This window comes from Maniola jurtina, chromosome 16, assembly GCF_905333055.1.
Source record: "Maniola jurtina chromosome 16, ilManJurt1.1, whole genome shotgun sequence".
NCBI classification, from domain to species: Eukaryota; Metazoa; Arthropoda; class Insecta; order Lepidoptera; family Nymphalidae; genus Maniola; species Maniola jurtina.
In genome coordinates this window covers 5,283,500-5,303,539 of record NC_060044.1, presented here as the reverse complement: position 1 = coordinate 5,303,539, position 20,040 = coordinate 5,283,500, and the positions used below count along the sequence as shown (strand labels likewise).

The following is a 20,040-nucleotide window of genomic DNA, read 5'->3' as shown; positions in this document are numbered from 1 at the left end:
TATAATTCAAGAAAATCGGTTCAGCCGTTTGAAAGTTATCAGCCCTTTTCTAGTTACTGTAACCTTCACTTGTCGGGGGTGTTATAAATTTTTAATTTACACTTGTATTTTAAGTTTTAACTGGTTTACTGCACTCCACCACAGTTTTTTCCATATTAAACCTAGATGGCGCTGTATAAAAGTAAAAGAATTTATTGTAAGGGTCAGCGCAGACCGAGTGGAAAAACTACTATGCTTTTCTTATAATGAAATATCTACCTTACTGAATAGAAAAAATTTACATAGTGTTTCATTTGTTACTATCTCTATTGACATTTCATATGATTTTACATATTAAATTTTAATTATTATTAGTATATTTGCCGATAAACGAAGTAATCTCTTGGCCAGTTATTTAGCTAGCATTTTATGCGCCATCTATGGTCGAGTAACTGGTTTTCCGCCATCTAGTGTTGAGTAGTTAAATTTAATATATTTCTATGTGACGTTTAATAATAATAATATAACAATAAAAAAGTATATAATATTGTAAACGTAGCATATTTTGATCTCTTATCTTATTATAGTTACAAATTGTAACATACAGTATTTGAGATAAAATTATTGGCAAATGATTATCGTAACAGAGTTTACACCATCATCCGCACGCTAGTGGCGCCGTTATTTTCCTTATATTCAGGGTGTGTTTTCACGCGTACTTCATTCAACTGCAATTCGTCTTAAGGTGAACATTCGACTTTAACGATTTCATCGCGAGTGACATTGAAGTGAAAGCTTGTGTTTATTTCCTATACACCTTCGTATGCACAACATTTAGAACTGTAATAAAATCAAAAATAAATTTTTCATCAAGAAGCTCTGCAATAATTGCAAGAAAACTGAATTCAGTGTAAATTGCCCTTTACGGCTATCGATCGGCGTACAAACTAGCAAGTTTTGAAAACAACGCGAAGCGACTGCTATTTGAGCGGCGCCAGCTATTTCTCTCATCAAAAACGTTAAAACTAAAGAAGCACCGTCACCGCCGCCGAGATGGCGTTCATGATGCCGGTTATGAAGAACGATTGGGACATTTACAACTCGCAGCGGTCGCGGCGGACCTCGGAGTCGGCGGACAAGGCGGGCATCGGCGGCGGCCGGGTGCGCAAGGTGTCCGAGTCGCGCTCCGAGGGGCCCGCGCTGTCCCCGCGCTCCAGCGCCGCGCTCAGCCCGCACCGCAGCGCGCCGGCCATGCGCTCGCTGTCCTACTGCCGCGCGCCCCCGAGCCGAGTCTCCTTGCGGACATACGAAAACCTCAAGGGCTCGGCTAGCCCGCCCAGCGTCAGCAAGGACTCGGAAAAGTTTCACAGCAGGTTGGTGGAGAAGTTGCGACGAGCGTTCGGTCGCTCGGAGTCTCGGCACGACGAGAGGAGCTCGTGAGTTAACCGGGCGTGCTTGTGTGCAGGGCGCGCGCCGACTCCCCCGAGCGACGCTCGCGCTGCGGCGCCTGCATGCCCTACCTGTGACGCGCGCGCCGGCCCCGCGCGCTGCCCAAGGCCTCGGAGACACACCATCTGTGATATGTACGCGGTGGAGGACACCAGTTGAGTACAAATGTGTTGTTTGTGACGATGATGGAGCCCTAATAGACATCCACTCGATTCGCTTCTAACGGATGCATGTTTATGTTCACTGTTGGGAAGGTTGTTGAAAGCGAGGTTGAATGAACTGTATGTTTACTAGTTGAATGTTTAAGACTGCGTTTACATTAAGGGTTAAGTTAGATAGCCACGGTTTGTTTTGGCCTTTTCCGAAAAGCTTGACCCTTCCGGTGGTTTAGTTATTATGGCAGTTCGCTATGGATCTGTGATTTGTTGCATAAGTTACAGTGTTATTTATTTTATAATATGAGCGAAGTACCTTTATTTATTTTATATTATTTGTAGCTATGTCAAAACGCCGTAGAAGCCTAAATTTCAGGACCCGTCATGAAATCAAGATCGAGAAAAGCAGATCATGTTAAAGACCATAAAATCTTTTATATTGTTAGCTACGATTTGATAGACATAGACCCAGAAAAGTATTAAGTACTTTTGTTTACTAGTAGATACATAATAGCTAATAAATATATTTTTAATTACTAGTAAGTAAATAAACCTATACCACTATTTTTAGTTACTATAATTTTTTAAGGGAAGCGAATTCAAGAAAGGTTTATTATTGTTTTAAATGTGCCTTCAAATTTTTTTACTTTAAACTTAGAGTTTGTATCGAAATAATGAATAAATATAATGTAGAGACATTACACTAGTTAGGTACCTAGGTAGGTACGTTACGAAATTAAATACTTGCCGCGCGTCAGAATGTTCGCTAACGCCGGCTATACACGATCAAGTTTACCGGTCAAGTTTGCAGCGGACTTGAAGCGGCGTCCAGTGAACTTGACGGTATATGATGTCATGCACACTATGGCTATCAGTTGACTGGACGCCGCGCCGCTTCAAATCCGCTGTAAACTTGACGGTAAAATTAATTAGTAGGTATGGGCAGCATAACAATATTTTGACAAAAGATTTTGTACAAATGTTTTGATTTGTAAGAAACTCTACTTAATTCTTTTAAACTGCATAAAACTTGTTAAAATCGGATTCTGATTAAGCAGATTTTTAATGGTATTCAAAAATTAGTGGTGTGTAACTATAACTCCTACCTATTATGCAGTATAAGTAAATATACAGTGACATTATTGATGTAGGCCTTAATTTTGTTACATAAAGTATGATTTTATGTGATGCTAACTTTGACTGTGTAAATGGACCAGCTTTATTAAAATTAAGAAAAACGTATTTTCAGTATAACTGAGCTAGTGACGTAAAGTGATTGTATTGTAAATGTAGGTTCTATTTTAAGCGGCGAAGTATTTCAAAAATGCATCTAGATAAGGATTATTCTGCAAGTTCCTTCTTTAAAATTACAGAACTGCCATATTTCTTACAATAAAGGTACTATTTGTCTACGAATGTGGTAATACGTACTTATTTTCAGTAACGTTAGCCATACACGATCAAAAGTACCGTAAAGTTCACCGTACGGTAGGTGTATAAGTTGACGGTGTATGGCTTCAAGTATGCATGATGCAAACTTGACCGGTAAACTTGATCGTGTATAGCTAGCGTAAGACGCGCAATAAGATTGGCTGCCAGAGCTCATAGCTACCTAATATGGTAATTTTTGCAAAATATTACATCAGGTTACATCAATGTTTCAAAACTTGATTAGAACCTAGACGCTCTTTGAGTCGCAAGACGCATTCTACAAACGATATAAGTACCTAAAAAGCCAACAACTGAGAAGGGTTGTGAAGAAGGCAGAAGACCTGTAGTCAGTCTGTTTGTGCGAGTCTTGTTTTAATAAAACATTGCATGTACTTATATTCTGTATTTTGTCGAATCTGATGATTTTCTAAATATATTGCTTATATATGCTATATTCTCATGTTTTATTGACTTCCCCATCTAATTCATTAAACGTCTAACTTTCTGCATAGAATTAGAATTAAGATTTAAGAATAATAAAATTATTCAAGTTCCTAGGTAAGTACCTACCTACGTACATTTTATATGTGTGTCTTCAGTTTTCATGTACACAAATGCAATACATCTACATTCAACGATATTATAGGTACTTAATATCTTTTTACTTGTTAGACTTCGTAACATCATCACAATTCGACAATATCACAGACTTGCATAGATCTGTGTTCAATAGAACCCCAGAAATGAAAGGGGAGGTTCTCCGTTAGATAAAGCTGAAAGTTGAAATACCTATACTTACATAGGGAATACATACTACCTTTTTTTTTTTTATTCACTACAAACAATTACAAACTTTTCTGCTTTACCATACATACCTGTCCTCAAAAACTGTTCGTCTTTGCTGTTTCCGTTCACTTTCAGCAGTTTTCTATGTGTTAGAAATGTTGGCACCAAAAGTTCATTTAGAATTTTAGCACTTGGTCGACAGTGCCAAGATATAGATTGGCACAACACGAAATTTTGTATATAGGGATGGATGTTTGTATGTTTGTTATTCTTCCACGCAAAAACTGCTGGACGGATTTAGCTGAAATTTGGAACGGAGATAGATTATACCCTGGATTAACACATACTTTTTATCTCGGAAAATCAATGAGTTTTAAAAAAACATATATCCACGGGAACAAAGTCGCGGGCATCATTTAGTATAATTATATTGGCTAAATATAGAGTATGAAATACCTACCAAGGAATGTTTACGGCGCATTAAGATCGTTTAACTAATGTGAATAATTAGGTACTTCAGTGAAATATTATTATGATGAACAATGATAATATTTAGCCAACAATTTGATAATTACCTTACCTACTTATTACCTAAAGAGTACCTAAACATAACCACCTTGACCTGATTCGATATTAACAAGGTAGATTTACTTAAAGGTAATATCAGTTCATCATTTTAATGTAATGTAAGTCCGAGTTTTAATTTATTTTTAGAATTTAACTAGCCGATGCCCGCGACTTCGCCCGCGTGGATTTAGGTTTTTCAAAATCCCGTGGGAACTTTGATTTTCCGGGATAAAAAGTAGCCTATGTGCTAATTCAGGATATTATCTATCTCCATTCCAAATTTCAGCCAAATCCGTCCAGTAGTTTTTGCGTGAAGGAGTAACAAACATACACACATACACGCACACACACACATACAAACTTTCGGCTTTATAATATTAGTGGGATTATTAGCATGAAGGTTTTTACGCGCTAGCTAAAACTAAAGCTGGAGGGAAAAAAGCCCGAGGAAATAAAACCCCGAAGAAAAAAGTCGCAATACGCAGCACGCAGCGTGTGTTATTGACCGTCGAATATTCTAGGCTCTCATTGCTTACAACTTGGGAGAAGGGTCGGGGATCCATAGTCCGTACCTATACAGCGAAGTGCGTACTGCGTAGTGCGTGATGCGATTTGCGAGTTGCGACGCACTTTGTAGAAAAAATTAAATCCTTAAGTAGTATGTATATTGTATTTCGGTAACTGCTCATTTAACTGATTGGAGAATATATTTAAAAAGTTAAATACTTAGTAGAAAGTTAATGGACTTAACTAAAAAGTTGATGGACTATGGAAAGTTCATGGAAATGGAATAACTGGACGATTTCCGTATATTTCAGCAAACGCTTGTTTTTTGAACAAGTTTTTATTAAAAAAACAAAACAATTTTCAACTAAGTTTCTAACAAACTCTTTTTGTTCAACCTCAGAATATTTATTAGTACAGTGGTTCAACCCTGAATTAGTTCAACGTCCTTCTACATTTATTTCCCCCTAAAAGTTTAGGACTTTCCTGACTGCATTCATAATAATTAAATATTACTAGCTGATGCCCGCGACTTCGTTTGCGTGGATGTAGGTTTTTAAATTCCCGTGGGAACTCTTTGATTTTCCGGGATAAAAAGTAGCCTATGTGCTAATCCAGGGTATAATCTATCTCCAAGCCTAATCCGTCCAGTAGTTTTTGCGTGAAGGAGTAACAAACATACACACACACACACACACACACATACATACAAACTTACTCCTTTATAATATTAGTGTGATTACACCTAACAGCACGAGCGTGCCGTCTCGAGCTCTATAGCACTGCAAAGCAAAAGGCAAAAGTGCAAACGTTACGTTCGGGAACATTCTAGGCGCACATTGAAGACAGGAAGGGAAGGGCTCAAGATTGGCATCAATACAAAATGGTCTGGGGGAATTCGTATAGAGCGATTTCTTTGTGCCTACCTACTAATTATACTTAGTTTCTGTTGTAGCGTCTTACTTTTTGTGCTTTTAATCTTGTATTTAAGTCATAATCTTGCTTTGTATTAAGTCCAACTTTCATGTGGTTTACGAATATGTATTAGAAACCTAGAATTCAAACAAAAATAACAATTTCCCTAATTGGTCCAGATCATCGATCTGTCCAGGCGTTTAAGAGTAATCGGGGGACGAATAAATTGAGAACCTCCTCGTTTTTTGTAGTCAGTAAAAATATTACTACCTAATAAGTCTACTTTAAAAAATAACAGTCAGACAGACAACGAAGTGATTCTATATAAGGGTTCCGTTTTTCCTTTTGAGGTACGGAATCCTAAAAATAGAGCCAAAGGCAGAGAACCAAAAGATAACTTTGGCAGGTTACCTAAACATATGGTCCTCGTCTCTTGACCTTTGTATTAGGTACCTTGAACCTTCCATAAATCTATATCCACGTGGACGAAGTCATGAGCATCACCTAGTACCCACCTACTAAATACCATGGTCTAAGACTTTAGCTTCCTGGGTATTGAAAGCTTTGTAGGTCTTCGTAAAGGCAGGACTTCGAGAAAATACCCTGATGGCTGCGCGGCAGCGCCGCGATAGTACTTAGAACCTACCTAGTGGAAAATTTAGATGTGCCTCTGCCTACGTAAGTTCAGGTGCACTCAATCGAATGGTAGTAAATTGTCGTGAGTCATTGTTTCAGTTAGTACTTATTAGGTACCTACTTAGGTAGGTAGTTACTAGGTAGGCACGGAGTAAAGTTACCATGTCGATATGAATCGATAAGGTGAAAACTTTCCACGATGACATCGTAATCCGTATTCTAGGTATATAAGTCCATAAGCACACTAAAAGACCATAATACATATACTTATTATTTTATTTGAAAAAGCTGACCCCAGCTTTCTGAAAATTCTTTCTTAGTTTCTTAACAAGTGTAAATTAAAAATTTATAACACCCCCGACAAGTGAAGGTTACAGTAACTAGAAAAGAGCTGATAACTTTCAAACGGCTGAACCGATTTTCTTGGATTATAGCTAAGAACACTCTTGATCAAGCCACCTTTCAAACAAAAATCGGTGCCACAGACAGATACACAGATACACATGTCAAACTTATAACATCCCTCTTTTTGGGTGGGGGTTAATAAAGGAAACCTATAGGTGAAAAATCTTAACGTTGATTGTGAGTCAGCCAACTGGATTTTACTCTCGATTTCACAGTGAAACTTAGGTCAAAGTTGGAGCAATGTTAAACTTCGAATTGCGAAAGTTTCATCTCTATGGGTTCAGTGATTTTCCATAGTTCGCCCACTTTGAAACCATCTATGCCATAAATAAATCCATACTTTATATTATATGTTTATTATAAATGCGAAAGTTTATAGGTATCTGTCTGTCATGCTAGCTTTTCACGGTTGTTAGAGATAAAATACTTTCTCATTGTGAAAACTTAAGCAATATTTTAGATAGGTAGGTACAGTACGCGTCATGGAAATTTAAGTGAGGCAGAAATTTCGTCAGAAATTGAAATGTTTCTTATCGTCTTTATTAGCTAGGTAAGTAACTGAAATCTGCCGAATTTTCAAGCTGTGAATTGGACTGTTGCTTCTAAAACATACAACAGTCCAAGCTCTAGGTTTGCTTATAAGCTTATAGTCAGGACTTATTACAAAAGTGATCATATTTTCCCAAATGGAAATGGCATAGGCCAGCCAAGTGGCAGAGATTTTACAGTGTAAGTACTCGAAATGTGTGTCTGAAAAAGTAGAGTAGATACCTACTAGGAAGTAAAGAGTAAAATATCCCACAGTAGGCATAATTTTATAAGGTTTCTTTCCAACTACGAACGTTATAATCGAATTGAAGCTGATCTTGTTAGCTACCCCGTGCCAGTTCTCTTCCAGTGGAAATGGGCTTTAAACTTAATAATAAAGGCTTTTAGAATCTGTGTCAAGGCACAGGCCAGGCAAGGCAGTTAAATTAAGATTTGGTACTTATGCTGAAAATAGGCTGAGGCTTGAAATATTTCAGACTTCAACTGTTAGCTGCAGCTATAGATTAGGAAAAATAGGTTCTTAATTTATCTTCGATCTTAAGAAGTCCGAATCGAAAAAAAATACATAAGTATTTAGTACTTAAGAAACAACGGTAGGTATAATGTATGTAGGGTACAAGACGTTTCGTCTGATTTAAATAGTTTTTAGTAAGGAAAATCCTAAATTCCATTTGTAAGGAATATAAGGATATCCGAGACCATCCTTCTAAAAAGGTGTAGGTAAACAATAATTTGAATTCAACAGTCCTTTGAAAAAGTCGGTTAAATGTGAGTCGGACTCACACACGAAGGGTTCCGTACCATCGTAAAAGAAATAACACTTCAAATTTTGTGTCATGTAACCACAAATTCATTCAGGATTTCGGATTTTTCTCTTTACGTGATTTCATTATCCAGGTCAACGACAAGCATACCCTATAGGTTTGATTCCCTTGCCGGGTCTTGACAGACAGACAGATAGATAACGATGTAATCCGGGTTCCCTTTTCTCTGGAGATCTGGAACCCTAAAAATGGCGTCAGACCCATAATTAAGTATACTATAGTATTATTTGCATTTTGTATCATATAATGTTGTACACTATATATACAAAATGCAATATGTAAATACTTGCCTTTACTACGTCAGAACACATACCAACTCGTAGATACGATGTGCTGCAGAATGACGTGAGTGGACAGTGATATGTATGAAATATGTACATATTACAACTATATGTATATGTACAACTGTCACTGGGTATGTCTAATTTATTAATAAACCAGTCAGTATCGGAATCTCGTTGTTTTCATACATAACACTGGCGACGAGGATGGGATAACAGACAGGTGATTCGCATTATAATATTGTCACCAGTTGCCTCAGACACCTTCAATGAAATAGTTATTCTATTAATCAGGTAATTTCTAAACAATGAGTCTGCGTATTACGCATCAGGTGGGCGGACACTTTTATTACTTTGTCACAATGTTTGAGTATTAATAGCTCTAGAATAAAGTCACAAATAAATATATATTCATAGACAATGAATATTTAACTGGTCATTTACCCTACGGTGAATATTTATGGTACCTATTTATGAATATTTAGAGTATAGCAGTGACAAAATAGCCGTGATGCATAAATAGGCATGCAGTAAGTACCTATAGATAGATTCAGCTTCCTTGTATGCGGACCCACTTTATAGAGATACTTAGGTGTTTCCTATGTTACTAAATTATACTGTCCAACATTTACTAATGGTCAATATTATTTTATACTTTCTACAAATACAAAACGGGTGTCATCTACTATACCATAATTGGATAGGTATTCAAGCTACCTAGTAACTTAATTTGAATAATGCACAATTCCCATATAAAGTAAGTAAGTATCATAACAGAACTCTTCCGCGAAGTAGGTAATCAATACAATAGAGAAGGAGCTAAGGTGTGCCAGATCTTCGTTATTTTATAAAAAGCTGAAAGTTTCTATGCGTAAGTATTTTAAAATGTCTTCTAACATTATTCCAAAGAAAATATAGTAAAATTAGACTAGTAAATAAGATTTTTTAACATTTATTATCTCCCAAATCCACCATGATTCAAACTTCATAGTCGCTCATCGTTCCTCCCTGTGTTGGGGACAATAGGTACCTACGCAGAGAAACTTTCCACTTTTATAAAATAACGAAGGTCTGGCACGGCTGGCCCTGGCTCCTAGTCCACAATGACGTTGTAGAATGTAGTCAGTACAACAGTGTGCGTAGGTAGTAGCCTGATGCGCTGACAGTCGATACCGGATTGTACCAGATTGAGAGGCATATTGATTGAGAGGCATATTGATTGAGAGGCATATTGATTGAGAGGCATATTGATTGAGAGGCATATTGATTGAGCGTTGTTCTAATAGCTTTTGCTAGAACTTGCCAGCGGTTCTAGTTCAAAAACTATTTAGGTATCGATTACATTAAAATATTTAGCTACAAATATAAATTAAAAATTTATAACAACCCCGACAAGTGAAGGTTACAGTAACTAGAAAAAAGCTGATAACTTTCAAACGGCTGAACCTACAAACTTTGAACATACAAACTTTCTCCTTTATAATATTAGTGTGATATAAGGAATTTTTGGACAAGGACATTACCACGGATCTGTTTTGCGATAACCTGGCTTTTAAAGCCAAGTTGCTCAAATCATTCGATTCCTCAATAGGATAACGATAATTAGTGTCAGTCCCTAGCCGTAAGTATATAGTATTTTAGATGATTCAGATAATTTAGCTTAGTTTAACTTAACTTTACTTTAACTTAATTTCCATCTTATTATATTCTTTTAAAATTTATAACTTAGGTATTTTTTCATGGTCCTTAGGTTAGCTATTAAATTATATTTTATATTTTACTTTACGACTTATGTTTATGTTAATGCACGCTGTGACTGCCCGTAAGTGGAGTTGCATAAGAGCCATAGAATGTAAGGAACAACATGTAGGTATAATTTAAATGTGTAACTCTGTGGGCGGTACTATAGTAAACAAATAAATAAATAACACCCCTCTTTTTGGGTCGGGGGTTAATAAAATAGGTATACAGTACCGCCTAGAAAACGCTGTTCTTGTAGGCATCGATCGATGCTTGTAGGTAATGCTAATCGTAAATCGAGAAACCTGATCGCCTAACATTCAGAGCAGAGACACCTAACGCGAGTTCTGGGGACGGATATAGGCAATTTTTTATCCCGAAAAACGAGATTTAAAAAAAGGAAATCAAGGTGAAGTCGCGGGCATCATCTAGTATTATCATAAACTAATCTTTGGATTGAATTTTTTTATTAGAAATAGAAAGATTTTTATTCAAATACTTAAACTTTTTATTTTTAATTACTTAAGTGAATCAAAATTAAAATTTCAAATAAGCTTTTGAATCTCCAAGTGAATCTATCATGCTTGTTAAAAATAGTTCAGCATCTCAGGGAAAATGTAGTTTCCCTACCGTAAGATAGATGTCGTTGATTTAAGTTTACTTCGCGCGATTCATCAAATTAAGAATGCGGGTACCGCCTACCGAGCCTAAAAATGTTAGATATTGCTGTCACAGTACAATTCCTTTGTCTTCCTACCAAGATCACTTAAGTAACATGTTTTCCAAATTTATATTACAGTTTGTTAGTGTTTAAAGCGATATGTGTACATAAAATAGTTACAAATACAATAATAGTAAAACGAGATGTGAAACGAACTACTTGTACAAATAATACGTGAATTAAAACCAGTGTTTTTACGAGAAAATAAACGTGTGTGATTACGAGTCAATGTATCAATTTCAACAATGCTCTTCTGCGAAGATCCAGCAAGAAATTCGACAAAATAGTTTCCCAAACAAATGAAAATAATGGAACACAGGCCCTAGATCACCACGCAGCTGACCAAGCGTGAATTGGCATACATCACGCACGCTTGAGACATTATGGAGAACTCCCAGGCATGCAGGTTTCCTCTTGATATGTTTTTCAAGTGATATTACATAATTGCTTAAAGCGCATACCTACTTAACCGAGAAGTTAGAGTTGTGTGCCCAAGATCGAACCCCGGACCCCCGAACAGGAGGCCCACATCTTAACCACTCGGCTATTACCGCTATCTCTTAGAATACCTAATTAGTGAATGGAATTTGGAATGCTAATTTCGTAATCAAACGTTTTCTAAGAGAGAAGTTTGCTTTGTTCGTAAGTAATTATCTACTTATCTAAGTATAATAGAATCTTCGAACGAGCTACCAAGTTATCAAATGTTAAAAGAATAAGTAAGTAGATAGGTAGGTGCCTTTATAGGCATTTCACAATTATTAAAATTGATAACAACTGATTATAATAACATTACTTACTAATTTCTAATTTTGAGTACCTACGCTTGCTTGAAAAAACTTAGATAGCTACGTGATCTTTGTTATTATATTTACATATTTTAGTCATATTATTATATAGGCAAAAGTGGAACTGTCTGTCTGTCTGTCTGCTAGCTTTTCACCGCCCATCCATTTAACCGATTTTGACGAAAGGTACAAAGATAGCTTGCATCCCGGAGATGGACATAGGCTACTTTTTGTCCCGGAAAATTAAAGAGTTGGTTCTCATGGGATTTTTACTAATTATTCTACTAATTCTTTTTTTTTTTTACAGACTAGCGCTTGGCTGCAGTCAGAGCTGCTAGCAAGTGATGATGCAGCCTAAGATGGAGCGGAGCGTGCTTGCCTAGAAGTTATCTATTCACTCTTGACTTGACTTGAAGGTACCCATATTAAAGTTAATATGAGAATAAAATCCCGTATAGTTATAGTCAGTAGGTAGGTACTTAATAAGTAACCAGTCGATTCTGAAATAAGCGCGTACAGACAAATAAACGCGGCTTATGGATTTTGTGTGACTATGTTTTGAAATTTCAAAGCTGAAGAAACTTTAAGGTACCTACTTATTGTATGTTGCTGGGTAGTGTTATTTACTAGGTTAGTTATAATTTAGTTTGTAAGTTTCTTTTGCCTCTGACTGTACAGTAATTAGATAAATTCTTGTATCTACCTAATGACCTATTTAGTGTAATTTGGTAGCTCGTTAACATTATTCCAATATGTCGTTAGTAAATTACTATCCCTACTCTTTTAATCTTCCAGTTTTGTAATATAAGCTCTGTAGAGTCAATTTGGGCTTCATTACGGCTCCTCCACTCCTGTTGTGTGCAATATTTATTTAAATTCATTTTTCGTATAAGTTATTATAATGGTGGGTCACTTAACACTTGCAGGACGTCGTCAGACGCCATCGAAGGTGGTAAGCACAGATAACCCTGATCTGTGGTGGTTAGTGGTGCAAACCCTTCGACGAAGCTCAGAAGATGGTGTTCTCCGCTGAACGGTCATCCGCCTGGGCTCTGGAGTTATTCCTCCGTCTACACTCTGCACCGGTCGCCTTGCTGGGCTTCCCACCAGCGGGTTCCACCTGGCAGGGCTGGACCACGACGTGAGAAGAGTCCACAGTTCCACTCTGACTGAACCAAGGACCCTGGCGGGTTGAAGCCGTCAGCATGAAGGTAGCCTGAGTCCCTATCATGTTTACACACGCTGTTACGAGTGTGTGACCACTGCCCATCACGTTGGCTATGGTGGCGGCTCCAAATAAGAGTTATTTGTGTCACTGAGATGGTGAGTTGAACTTGCAACATAAACAACCTTTATCTTTATTATTATTTTATTCAAAATATGCTCGTAAAATATTGAATGTGTTGTCGTACTGTATTGAATGTGTTGTTCTCTTTCTACGTTGATTTTCCTCGCTTATTCAGAACTTTTCTTGTGTGTCTTTCGTCTGTTTTTCTCCAGCCATTTTGTGGTTGTCGCTTGTTCTTACAAGCAAAGTTACTAAGCTAGTGGAATGAAATAGAAAAAAAATCAGGTTTCATTGCACTAGTTTAAAACCAAATATTGTCGTTGCTGGTCAGTTTTCTTGCCTTTATGTCTGCAAGTTAAATGAAAAAAAAAGTAAACTATTTTTATGCATTTGCATTCGCTAGTTTGAAAAAAAAACAAATGGCTTCTAGTCCTGGTGTCGATTGTTTTTGGAACAAAAAAAATATGATAGAGCCAGTGGAATGAAACAGTAGGTATATAAATTTCATTTCACTAGTTCAAAATAATAAGTGGTTGTCGCTGTCTGCTTCTGGTTTGTGTCTGTCACAAAATCTGTTTTGTGGTTTACAAAAAAAAAGAAGAGGAGTTACATACATAAAATAGTAATATACTCGCTTGCTTCAAAAATAAAGCAAGTTTCCTAATCGTTTTGAAAATACTGTGTTGATAGGTTGACTTGTTACTAACAAAAAAAATGTGATTTTCGGGTGTGTAGAACGAAGTCTTGATTATAACACCTCAGCGAAGAAAAAAAATGTTTATTCAAATTATAACTTACATTTGTAGACGACACAGTTATAACGAAGAGTATAATATTTAGACTATTACAATGAAGAGTAGAATTATTATTTGATTGATTCGTTTGCAGATGCCTAACCATAGGTTGATTTCTACACTGATGAGCTAGGTGATTAAATTTATCACAGTTTGTACATTTTTTGATTCCTGTATTATTATTGTATTTAAAACTCATTTCTTGCCTAGATTTAATTTCTAGTTCTTCGGAAATCGCAATAGAAACCGCATCTTCGAATGTTAAGGGTTTTGAGATTTTAACAAAATATGTAATTGTGGTAAAAGACCGCTAATAAAAATATTTAAAGCTTGATTTTTTAATAGTTCTACATTCGCTTCTCGGGCTTCTTTTGTCGACTTTGGATCTAAGGATTTTATTAATTTTATTATGGAATTCTCTACTCGACTGGAATATTTTAAAACTGGTTCATTAGGGTTTTCCCGGCATGAATTTAACTCTAATTGCCACTGTGCGAAAATTCTCTTTTCGGAATAGTTTTCTAATAAATGTTCTTTTAGGTTCTGCCAGGACGAGAATGTCCTATTTAATAAGGTGGACCCTTATATTTCCTTCTATTTTAGACAAGACTACTGAGACAAATGCTATTTTGTAAACTGGATTTACGAGATTATACGACTCTCTTGGATTTCTTAGTTATGTATTTATATTGTGGAGTCCTGTTCTTCGCCTCTTCGGCTTCCTAGTCGCGTCGTATCGTAGCAGTGGTAGCGCGAAGGTCACCGGATGGCCTGTGGTACTGGCGTATACCAGTGCAGAACCACGGTTGCTCAGCACCCTGTTGTACTCGCCGACTGCTTTGAGTGACTTCTTCAGAACTGACTTCTTCGCAATGGTCGAGGGCTGGATGCCTCGAGCCTAGTCCGCTGCTAGACTTCTTCTAGATGCCTCCAGTACGCGATGAAAGCGTCCAAAACTGGATATATGCCCGTCGATTACGTTTGTCAAGATTTCCAGAAACAAAGGACTATGATATTTCAATAGCCTTTTATTATTCCAATTATCCCACACTTCTGACACCAAAAATGAAATGTTCGGTTGTCTAGAAGGAAGTCTGGGATTTATTTTTTTCGCTGAGCTATTACTCTCAGCTACTGAGCTGAACATTACAAAAAAATTAGTGGAATGAAACAAAAAATAATTCATTAGGTTTCATTGCACTACTTTAAAACCAAACACTTTTGTTTTAAGTCGATTTTCTTTTTTAATAAAAAAGTGAAACAGTTTAATAAACTTTGCATTCGTTAGTTTGTCAAAAAAAATGGCATGTAATTTTCAGGGTATCGATTGTTTTTCGGACAAAAAAATATAATACAGCTAGTGGAATGAAATAGAAAATAAAATATCAGATTTCATTGCACTAGTTCAAAACCAAATATTGTCGCCGTTGGTCAATTATCTGTTGTTTTTGATTGATTGGCTTCTGGTTATGTTGAGAGTGTCGATAAGTTTTCAAACAAAAAATATATAATAGGGTTAGTGGAATGAAACACTGTATAAATTTCATTGCACTAGTTCATAATAGTGATGTGGTTGAAGCTGGTCGATTTTGTTTTGTAGCTTACAAAAAAATCGGGAAAAGAAGTTATATATGAAACAGGAATATAATATTTGCTCGGTTAAATAATAAACCAAGGGGCTCGTAATCTTTTTGCAAATAACGTATTTGGAGTTGTACAAACAAAAAATAATGGAGCTAGTGGAATGAAATAATAATTAATTGGGTTTCGTTGCACTACTTCCAAACTTAATTTTGTTGTTGTAGTCGATTTTCTTTCGTATTTATGATTGGAACTTCCAAGTTAATAGGAAAATTGAGAGTGAAACAGTTAAATAGATTTTTGTGACAAAAAAAATGAAAATGAAGATGAATGCAATAGAAAATCAGGTTTCATTGCACTAGTATAAAACCAAATATTGCTTTGTTTGTTTTTTTGCTACTGGACTTTTTCTTTGTATTCTCGTCTTTGTGACTGCAAGTTAAATGAAAAAAAAAGTGAAACAGTTTTATGTATTTTGTACTCGCTAGTTTGACGAAAAAAAAACAAATGTCTTCTAGTCATTTTGATGTTGTTGCTTGTTTTTACAAGTAAAATAATAGAGCTAGTGGAATGAATGAAATATAACATAAATCAGGTTTCATTGCACTAGTTCAAAACCAACTACTGACGTTGCAGGTCGATTTTCTAGTCCTCTTGTCTTTGCAACTGCAAGTTAAATGAAAAAAAAAAAAATGAAACGTTTTTTAATCGTATTTTGTGTTCGCTAGTTTGGAAGAAAAACAAATAAGTTCTAGTAATTTTGAGGGTGATGGTTGTTTTTCGAGCAAAAAATAATAAAAGAGCTAGTGGAATGAAATAGAAATTAAATCCGGTTTCATTGCACTAGTTCAAAACTAAATATTGTCGTCGGTGGTCGATTTTCTGCTGTTTATGATTACAAGTTAAAAGTGAAACAGTTTTATAGATTAGTATTTCTAGTTTGATTAAAATATAAAATAGTTTTTGGTTGTGTTTAGGGTGTCGATTATTTTTCCAAAAACAAAATAATAGAACTAGTGGAATGAAATAGCATTGCTACAATGAATTTCATTGCACTAGTTCAAAATATGAAACATGTGATTGTCGCTGGTTGATTTTGTTTTGTAGTTTACAAAGAAAACTTGCTGGAAAAAGGAGTTATATGAAAAAGAAGCTCGTAAAAATCCGTGTCTTCCAATCGTCTTGACAATACTGTTGTGATATAATGGTTGCAAACAAAAAGATATTAATAAATCAATCACTAGTTTGTCAAAAACTCAATGGCTTAGTCTAGACATTTTGTAGTTGTCGCTTGTTCTGACAAGCAAAATAATTTAAGTTAGCTAATTGCACTAGTTCGACACCCAATGTTGTCGTTGCTAGTCTGTTTTCTTGTTTTCCTGTCTTTATGACTGCAAGACAAAAAAAAGTGAACTAGTTTTATGCATTTGTATTCGCTAGTTTGAAATAAAAAGCAAATGGCTTCTAATCATTTTGAGGGTGTACATTGTCTTTCGATCAAAAAATATATAATAGAGCTAGTGGAATGAAATAGTATAAAAGTTTCATTGCACTATCTCAAAATAAGAATGTGGTTGTAGTTTACAAAAATCTTATCGGAAAAATAAGTTACCTTGCTTATTGTTAGTTTGATGGAAAGAAACAAATGGCTTCTAGCCATTTTGAAGTTGTCGCTTGTTTTTCAAGTAAAATAATAGAGCTAGTGGAATGAAATAGAAAATAAATCAGGTTTCATTGCACTAGTTCAAAACCAAATACAGACGTTGCTGGTCGATTTTCTCGTTTTCTTGTCTTTGCGACTGCAAGTTAAATGAAAAAAAGTGAAACAATTTTTAGTATTTTGTATTCGGTAATTTGACAAAGAAAAGCAAATGACTTCTAGTCATTTTGTGGGCGATGCTTGTTTTTCGAGCAAAGAAATAATAATAGAGCTAGTGGAATGAAATAGAAAATAAATCAGGTTTCATTGCACTAGTTCGAAACCAAATAGTGTCGTCGGTGGTTGAATTTCTGCTGTTTATGATTGCAAGTTAAAAGTGAAACAGTTTAATAGATTTGTATTTCTAGTTTGATTAAAAAATCAAATGGTTTTTGGGTATGTTCAGGTTGTCAATTACTATTTTTCCAAAAAATAATAGAGATATTCTGATATTCTTTTCATTTTCCTTAGTTAGCAATGTTTGGTTGCTTGTTTGGAATTTGCTCAATTATTTTAAATCACACACTTCTAATTTAATAAGATAAGAGGTTGTCGCATCATCGTTGGAGTTTGTGGAAATATAAGATACCATCTTTCTTGGCTCAAGCTACTGTTGAACTGTTTGGTTTTTTTTTTAGTTTTTGGAGGCAATTCGAAAAAAATTATCAATATTTTCTGATGTTTTTTTATTTTTCCTTGGTTAGCAATGTTTCCACTGTAATGGGTCAAGCCGATCACAAGATACACACAATGTTACAGACTTAGCATTTATTATATGCAGAAAATACCGAGGAGAGGTTTACAAAGTACCTACTTAAGCTATTTACCTATTTGGTAATGCATTTGTTAAGATTTGTAAATACATTCTCAAGTATACTTTGATCTATCAATATAAGTATACCAAATAATTATAATTAACAAACAATTAATATGAAATTAAGAGGTATGTGGTAGCTATCTAAATTTGATAATATAAAATGTGACCACAAATATGTTGTTAATGGTAATTCGATTTAGAAAGAATCTGGAAAGTTCCATTATATGATATTGAATGTGTTTAAATTGCGTTCATAGTTTGTAATTGAAGAATTAAAATTGAATTGTATTTTGAATAACTTGAGTCTGTTGTTTTAAGATTTTGACAAATTCATTTTTATCTTTATTAATTCGATCAAATGCTTTTTCGAAATGCTCGTTATCATCAGCGTTTAAATTACCAAAAACTGTTTTGAATAAGTGTTCGAAGCCATCAATCCAACCTCGTTTTTTCCTATGATGATCATCAATTTTATAATTGTTATATGAAGAATCCTTTTTATTTGACGTGTGTTCTATCATGTCTTTTAATGATTCATCTTTTGTTTTTAAAACAGGAATAAGCATCTATGGGAATAAGTTTATTAATTATATTCAAAGTAGTGTTGCATACAGAGAAGTTTGAAAACTTTTTGTCATTGCATAACATTTTTTATCGCTGTGTGTTCATTCGATTAGTCCAATTTTGTTTTCTAATTCCGCTATATCAATGTTCGTGATTAATTTCCATGTATTTTCAAAGAATTTAATTTTTCCTATCTGATCATAATATAATCCAGTGTTATTTTTTAAAGGGTATATTGTATCAAATTGCTATTGATGTCACAATTGATTGCCAATATTTGCATAATCGGGACCCAGAAGGTCGTCCAGGCCTTTTTGACTTGACTAAGATTGTTCAATCTTTATTTAGCTCATTCAGAAAAACGTTCACAGCTTCATTTTTTTATCAGGTTAACACAAGCTTCCCTACTAGTTTTATCTAAAGTGGTGTCTAATGAAATAATGACTTTAATATAACAGCTTTCGACTCTGTTTGCGAAGCTCATAACAGATTCCTTATAATCTTGCTTACACGCAGTTAGTTCTAGCTGCCAATGTCCTACGGTCCTTTTTTCTGAGTACGCGTCCAGATGAGTTTTCAATTTCGATTTATTTATTTAATGGGCAACGAAAATCCTTTTATAGTTTTGAGGGTGTCCCAGGATGGGAATTCTTAGTTTCGTACAACAGCACGTGCATTATCCGTGATTTTGGTTTCGATTAATTTAGATAATATTTCTTTGTATTGTGGGTCGACGAGACTCATTGCCTTATCACAATTATCCAAGAACTCGTATAATTTGCTCTTGTTTCCGTTGAATTTTATGAGCATGCGCTCCGCCATTTCTAGGCTGATTGTAAGAGCCATTTTTTCTTTCAATAAAAAAGCCAAGTTTGGGTGTCCAGAAGGAAGTTTTGAAATTATTTACAAGAGCTTGGCGAAGAAAATAGATATTTATTGAAATTATGCCTTACTCTTTGTAAACAGGAGTGTACACTGTTAACTATAACGAAGACTAGGAATAAGACTTATAACAAAGAGTATAGGATTAAGATTGACATACTGAGTGGGTGGAGGACTTTTTAAAATCAGAACAATTGAAAACAATTAGTGAAAGTAAACAAACATTTTCTGGACTCTTACTAATTTATTATCAATAATTTGGTACTTTCCAATGTCTTATCTAAATACATTCGGTTACAGAATGTTGTATAAAAATAAAATGTACAGTTAGCTACAAAAATATACAAATGTTACACATAAAATAATGCTTACTTGTGGCTGTTTTGACCTTATGATGATGAGAGCACGATGTGAAGCTACTGATGTACTCCTCGTAGACCTCCGAATTAGGTAAGTAGTAGCTCGTACAGCATTCGTTTTTCACCGTGGTTCTGGATTCATTAAGCTTTTTCTTGCTTCTAGAACAAATCGCAACCGACTTGCGCCAACAATGTAATGGGTTACAGCCGATGACAAGTTAGTCACAGTCTTACAGACTTAGCATTTATTATATGAAGAAAATACCGAGGAGAGGTTTGCAAAGTACTTAAGCTTAAGATTTTTTTTTAGTTTTTGGCGGCAATTT

The 20,040-nt window shown here is 35.3% G+C and overlaps 1 protein-coding gene and 1 pseudogene across 2 annotated transcripts; one reads left to right on the top strand and one right to left on the bottom strand.

The window, feature by feature from the left end:
* Positions 1–640: 640 nt before the first annotated feature.
* LOC123872989 lies at positions 641–3,467 on the top strand. 2 transcript variants are annotated; one of them, XM_045917625.1, is made up of 2 exons: positions 641–1,352; positions 1,445–3,467. In XM_045917625.1, exons 1-2 carry the CDS (start codon positions 1,033–1,035, stop codon positions 1,503–1,505), a joined length of 381 nt encoding a protein of 126 aa, XP_045773581.1. In that variant the 5' UTR covers positions 641–1,032; the 3' UTR covers positions 1,506–3,467. The 2 variants fall into 2 exon arrangements, 1 of the variants encoding a protein (XP_045773581.1); XR_006797580.1 differs by having other exon boundaries at positions 643–3,028; positions 3,159–3,467.
* A 10,059-nt stretch (positions 3,468–13,526) lies between these two features.
* LOC123873216 lies at positions 13,527–19,805 on the bottom strand (annotated as a pseudogene).
* Between the last annotated feature and the right edge of the window lie 235 nt (positions 19,806–20,040).